This window comes from Chrysochloris asiatica, unplaced genomic scaffold, assembly GCF_000296735.1.
Source record: "Chrysochloris asiatica unplaced genomic scaffold, ChrAsi1.0 scaffold00161, whole genome shotgun sequence".
Taxonomy (NCBI): Eukaryota; Metazoa; Chordata; class Mammalia; order Afrosoricida; family Chrysochloridae; genus Chrysochloris; species Chrysochloris asiatica.
The window spans coordinates 2,729,266-2,736,026 of record NW_006408679.1 but is presented as its reverse complement, the minus strand read 5'-3'; the positions used below and the strand labels follow the sequence as shown (position 1 = coordinate 2,736,026).

The window sequence follows — 6,761 nt, the reverse complement described above, 5'->3', positions numbered from 1 at the left end:
CAAAGAGGGCTGAGAAAGGATTGGTGATTTCTTCAGAGAGTGGAAACCTCATGAAGTCGCTTTCATCTCCTTCCTACCACTGACACAGGGCCTGGACATTAGTGGCTATCTCCAGAAAAGGCTGAACCATTGTGTACTACATGCGGATTCATTTTCAACCCTGCCGACCTAGTGTATCAAACCCTCTGGCGAAAACGGTCCAGGTCCATTCCATTCCCCTTTCTCAGGACAAATTTACTACCCCTTTTAACGGAGATCCCTTTATCTGCGCCCCCTCCTCTGACTCAATGTGTTAGGGAGGCTAGCAGCGGCTAGAGGCTAGGCTGTTTAACAAACCTGGTACAGGGTCTAGCACATAGCAGGGGGGCATAAACAAACACCTTTGATGAGGACTGGCGGCAAAGCTAGAAATACGGCTGCCCAAAGTCCTTGGCCTTTCTGAGTGGGTGATCGGACTCTTAAGAGAGAAGCTGTGTCCTCAGTCACCCCACGCACTCAAGCTACCCCTCCCCAGCAAACTTTCTCTGGGGGATGTTGATTGCGGTAGGTGGTGCAGCGGATGGACGGGGGAGGGGTCGCCAGGGGCCTGGGTCCAAGTTCACGCCTCGCTCACTCCATCCTACGGTCGGCGGAAGCGATTATTCCCCACCGGCGTCTGGCGGGGCTGGGGGCGTGCTCGCACCCCGAGGAGGCACGGGCCTCCCCGCGTCCACCTCTTTGATCCCGGCCCTGCCCGGCCCCCTTACCCGGCTCCGGGCCCGTATAACTTGAGGGCGTCTCTCCTCCCGACGGGCGGTGCACTGGGGTCGCGCAGTTATGGCCGCAGCAGAGTCCAGCCAGTTCCAGTTAGGGGAGAGCGTCCCGGTCCCCGGCTACAGGCCCGCCCCCGCCGCCGGGACCTTCCTGCCGCCCCCGCGCCCTGTGGCTGCTCTGCTTCCAGCGCTGCCTCCGGGTCCCGGCTCCGTGTGCTGTGCTCCAACGGCGGCGACCTTCGCTGGATATCCCGGGAGGGGGCCCGGGGCTGTCGCGCCGCCTCCCGCCAGCCTGGGCCCGCCGGCGCCCCCAACAGGCTCGGCCGCCCCGTCGGCGTCGCAGCGCCGCAAGCGCACGTCGTTTAGCTCTGAGCAGCTGCAGCTGTTGGAGCTCGTCTTCCGCAGGACAATGTACCCCGACATTCATCTGCGCGAGCGCCTGGCCGCGCTGACCCTGCTCCCGGAGTCCAGGATCCAGGTGAGCGGCTCGGTCAGTTCGACGGTTCGCCGTTCGCCCTGGAGCGGAAGGCACTGAGAAAAGCTGGGATGTCGTACTCCTGAGGCCAGATCGGCTTGGGTTGCGGTGGGCAAGTTACTTACCTTGAGCCTCAGTGCCCTGGGCTGTAAAATAGGAATAACAGTACCTAAGTTCCTAGGGCGTTTGTGAGGCCTACTTGAAATAATTCAAGCCCGCACTCAAACTGTCAAACAAGTAAAATTTCAACAGGAATATGATGAAGAGTATGTTTACATATCTTCCTCATCCAGATGAGTTTGCCTCTGGCTTTGAATTTGGAATGCTAACTGATAAAGAGCAGGGTTGGCCCACCAAATGACTCCCTCTTCACTTTCTTGGTATTATTGGTTTGGGCTTTTGGTTGAAAAGGGTGTTTGCCTTTTTGTCACAGTTTGAACCAATCTCTTGCCTTAAAATGAAATCTAGCATAAGGTGCTTTTTATTGCCTGAAGTAATTTCCATCAGAATCCTGAAGCTTGGTGGTCACGAGAAGCGTACCTTTTTGCCTGTTAGTATGTATTACCTTGGTCTGCAAGGAGGTAGCATAGTGGGTTAAGAGTTGGACCGTTAAGGTCAATAGTTGGAATTTACCAACTGCAAGAAAGATGAGACTTACTGATCCTGAAACCTTATACAGGTTGCTTTGAGTCAGGTTCCGGGGCACACAACCACCTCCACTTTGGTCTGCATCCCAGTCTGGTACTGAGGGAAAAGAAACCAAAACTCAAACCAGTTGCCACCGAGTTGATTCCAGTGCATGGACAAGTCAGGGTTACACCATCCATGGGTATGGGAAGAGAGCTGTCCTCTATAGGGCTTCTAATGGCTGTGATCTGTCAGTATATAGCCAGGAAGAGTCAGGCTTTTCTTCCATGGTACCTGTGGGTGGATTCAAACCACCAACCTTTAAGCTGAATGCCTGACCAGCTGTGTTACTAGTGATTCCTGCAGTTTTAGGTTGTTGTTGTTGAGTCGTTACAACCCATAGCTACCCTGTATAGGGTTTCCTAGAAACAAATAGTGAGCTTGAACCACCGACCTTGCAGTTCAAACTGACTTTGCAGTCTGGCGCATCAACCCACAGCGCCACACCAGGACGCTCATTTTAAGTTGTTGTTAAGGCCGTTGAGTCGATTCTGACCCATAGCGACCCTGTATAGTGTTTCCAAGGAGCAGCTGGTGAGCTTGAATCACCGACCTTGCAGTTCAAACTGACTTTGCAGTCTGGCGCATTAACCCACAGCGCCACACCAGGACTCCCATTTTAAGTTAGGGGCTCTCCTTTTCACACTGGAAGAGCATGGACTTTTTTCTCTGCATTCCTTGTGGTAATTCATCTGTCAGTTTCAACAGTTGCCGAAAGAGCTCCTACCAGATAATTTCTGTATTTGTGAGGAAATGGTGAGCAGAAAATTTCATTCACAGAACTGAAGTCCACTGAGTAAACTATCTCCTTGATTAATTTGACAGGGGAGTTGGTGGTGGTGTTAAATGCTGTGGAGTCAGTTCCAACTCATAGTGACCCTGTATAGGGTTTCCAAGAAACAGCTGGTCTGTTGGGTTTGAACTGCCGACCTTGTCATTCAAACTGAATGCTTACCCTACAGCACCACACAAGGGAGTTGTTGTTGTTGTTGTTAAGTGCTGTGGCGCCCGTTCTGACTCATAGTGACCCTTATATGGTGTCCGAGGAGTGGCTGGTGAGCTTGAACTGCCGACCTTGTGGTTGAAACTGACCTTGCAGTCCAGTGCATTAGCCCGCAGTGCCATACCAGGACTCCACACAAGGGAGTAGAGATCTTTAAAAAAACTGATTTTCTAAATCATTTTAACATCTATCATCTTTAAGTGTAAGTGGCATGTTTCATAAGAATTCTAAATAGAATTTCTAAACATTCTAAGTGCTTCTACTTCCATTTTTCATCACATATAACCTTATAAAGAGAAGTAGGCATTATTCCAATTCTGCATATGGAAATAGTGAGGCAGGAAAAGCCAGACGTCCTGTGCTTCTAACCACTGGTCTGAGTACTTTCTGAAAACCACAGATCTCTTGGATCAGGAAATGCTAAACTTGAACTTACTGTGTTGAACAATGAACATAACACTAACATAAGCATTTCAGCAAAAAATGGTTTTCTTCTCTCTTCCAGGTGTGGTTCCAGAACAGGCGTGCCAAGTCACGGCGTCAGAGTGGGAAGCCCTTTCAGTCAGCCAGGCCGGAGCTTTTCCCCAACCACTCTGTTCCTGCTACTGAAGCAAAATGTTTGAAGCCTCAGCTGCCTCTTGACGTAGAGCTGAACTGCCTACTTGATCCCAGCAGGAGCGGAGGGGGCCTCTCTGACACTAACTCCCAAGGCCAGAGTTTTGAAACCTATTCCCCTCTCCCTGAAGACACTGGCTCAAAGCTGGGCTTGTGGGAAGAACATATCTTTTCTGCCTTTGGTAGCTCCTGAGGATTCTGGGGGAACTCAAGTTAAACTCAGAGGAGCCACAATTGATGGCCAGGGAGACATTCATCAGAATACTGTATTTTCTGGCTTTCATGTTAAGAACTTTTGTAAGGACACTTGAGGGTGGTTTTGACTATTCTCACCTCTGAGGGTCTCTCCACTTTCACTCTGAACCTTTCCCCAAGGCCAGATCTGGCACTCACTTTACCACTTCATCTCTGCATCTACACATTTAATTCCATCTGCATCCCTGCTCCTCCTTGCCAGTCCTATTCTTCTTTTGGGAATCCAATTGTTTAGAACTCATTATCTTTTTTTACAAGACCCTTCCCCTCCCCCCCAAATTGATCCTGTTTCTCTTTTATACACCCATTTTCTTGTCTGCCTCCAATGTTTTTAACATTCAATTGACTGAAAGCCATCCCCTTCAATGTCATCCTATCACTAAGATTTATTACTTAGAAAAAAAAAATTGGCTTGTCATCTTTATACTTCATGATAGCTCTTATGACTCTATCTAGATTATCTCAAAAGCTCCCTGCCTCTCAACTGCTCCTTAAAATTATCTTCTTTTAAAAAAAGACCCACTGCCATTGAGTTCATTTGACTCAGTGACCTTATGTAGGATTTTCGAGGCTGTAAATCTTTAAGGGAGCAGAAAGCCGTCTTTGTCCTAAGAAGCTGCTGGTGGTGTTAAACTGCTAAGCTTGTGGGTTGGTTAGTAGCCCAGCGTGTAATCCACCACGCCACCAGGACTCTTTAAAACCAGAGCCACTATCATGGAGTCAATTCCAACTCTTAAGTAACCCTCCATAGGATTTCTGAGGCTGTAAATCTTTACAGAAGACAGCCTTATTTCTGTCCTATGGAGCAGCTGGTGGGTTTGAACTCCTCAGTTGTGGTAGGAGTCCAGTTCTTACCCTATAAGGCCACCAAGGCTCCTTTCTTAGAACTCGTGGTTTTTTGTGAAGGGACGTTGAGTCAGTTCTGACTCACAGTGACCCTGAATAGGGTTTCTGAGGAGCAGCTGGTGAGTTTGAACTGCCAACTTTGCAGCCAAACTGACCTTGAGGTCCAACTCTAGTAGCTTCTCATTCCTAACAAATTATAAAAATCCTTCAGTTATCCTTTCAGATAACCATCTTTAGCTACAGAACAGTCATGCAAATCTCATGGTCTCCCAACCACAACTTGTGCCTCTGTCTCCATGGCGACTCCTTTCAGTCTGGGATCCCATAGACTACCTTTCTCAATTTCAAACCCCTCATTTCCCGCTTTCTGAAGACTGATTTTATACCTGTTAACCCAACCATTCCAGCATTGTCCTTAGCACTTGTTATAGTACTTCTGTGCGACAATGGTTTTCACAAATTCTATTGAATCAGATTCTCTCCTTTAGACAGCACTTAGTAAAGTGCCTTGCACACCACTATTGTCCAGTACATATAATGTGGCCGTGAAAAACATTTCTAAAAGAAAAAACCTGGAGTTTCTGTAAAAGTAGTTTACAGCACCATCATCAATATCAGCAGACCACTGTGCGGAGAAATTGAACTTGGTTAAAAGTGTGTATTTGCTTGTTCAGTTTAGTAACGCATTTATGGGTGTTTTGGTTAGGTGAGCTTTTTCTTTCCCAACCTGTAAATTTTAATGTATGTAAGTAAATATGTGAAATTTAAAAGTGTTGATGTACTGAGGGTTTTTAAATCCTACAGAGGGCCAAGGCAACTGCACATGATGTAACTGTAGGTAAGATTTCTCTGTGAACTAGGGGCTCCTTTAGGGTAGATTCATGGTGAGCCAGGACAGCATGACTGAATGGTGACTAGAAAAGTCTGAATTACACTGAATGTGACTGTCTTAGAGATTACATATGCCAATTGTCCTAATGCCATAGTGATGTGATTCAGATGATTTGTACATTCCAGAGTAGCAAATATAACTTGAAGAACATAATTCAGGCTTTAGTATCAAACTGGTCACCCTAAACCCCTTTGACAATTGTCTAAAACTAAAAATGAGATAATATATTAAGTGCTTACTATGAACCATATAATGTACTTGGAGCCTACATGGGAGTGGCTAGGAGTTGTCACAATTATAGTTCCACATTTAGACTTGTAATGTGGCCCAACAAAATGATACAAGTATTCACAAAACGGAAAAAACCCGTTTCGAAATTTTAAACTTCTGGTCCACTAAGAATCACATTTAACATTTTCACAATTAGCTTATTAATTGTATTATTACATTTATATAGTGTTAAATTCAATTTTTCCAAATGAACAATTAAAAATATATCTTTCATATTTTCAATTTTTGAAAACTTGTGGGATTCTGTGAAATCAGAAGTAGCTTTCAACTTCTAAAAGTCTCTAACTGCTAAATGTTACAGGCATTATATATTTAATCCTCACAATTACCATGTAACATAGAGAATACTATTACCATTTTAGAGAAGAAACTTAACCTAAGTAGCTGCCCCACAATCACAGAGTTGGCTAGTGTCAGGAACAGTAGTCAAGCCTAGGACTAGCTCAGCCCACACACGTTGTCCACCACCAGATCATGCCTCGTACATTTGTCTTTTTATAGTCAGGACTAATAAAGTAATGTGACAGATTGAGTACAGGGGTGGGGAACATCCGCCCACAAAATCATTTAGTCTAGCCCTGCCAAGGCAACCGCAGTTCCAGCCATCACATTTGTTGTTGTTGAGTACTGTGGAGTCACTTCCGACTCACAGTGACCCTGCACAGGGTTTCTGAGGCTATAAATCTCTACGGGAGCAGAATGCCTCATCTTTCTCCTGTGAAACCGCTGGTACTTTTGATTGCTGACCTTGAGGTTGGCAGCCTGACTCATAACCACTACGCTACCAGAGCCATCACATTAGGGGTGAGTTAATTGTTTGACCAAATACAGCAGGCTAATTTTTAAGTTGACAATTTTGTATTGTCACAAATGATGTTATAAATTTTGGCAGAAAAAAAGGCTCCCCACCCCTGGTTCAGAACAGTCCACAACTCAAGACTTTGT

At 46.1% G+C, this 6,761-nt stretch overlaps 1 protein-coding gene across 1 annotated transcript; it reads left to right on the top strand.

Annotated features, from left to right (window-relative positions):
* The first annotated feature begins 816 nt into the window (after positions 1–816).
* Positions 817–3,725, top strand: MIXL1 (Mix paired-like homeobox). Its single transcript, XM_006871158.1, has 2 exons — positions 817–1,230; positions 3,423–3,725. Exons 1-2 carry the CDS (start codon positions 817–819, stop codon positions 3,723–3,725), a joined length of 717 nt encoding a protein of 238 aa, XP_006871220.1.
* The last annotated feature ends 3,036 nt before the right edge of the window (positions 3,726–6,761 follow it).

Excerpts from the sequence above, each read along its gene's own strand:
- MIXL1 (XM_006871158.1), top strand. The coding sequence starts at position 817 with ATGGCCGCAGCAGAGTCCAGCCAGTTCCAGTTAGGGGAGAGCGTCCCG. Across the intron at positions 1,231-3,422 it reads TCCCGGAGTCCAGGATCCAG|GTGTGGTTCCAGAACAGGCG; the intron begins GTGAGCGGCTCG and ends TCTCTCTTCCAG.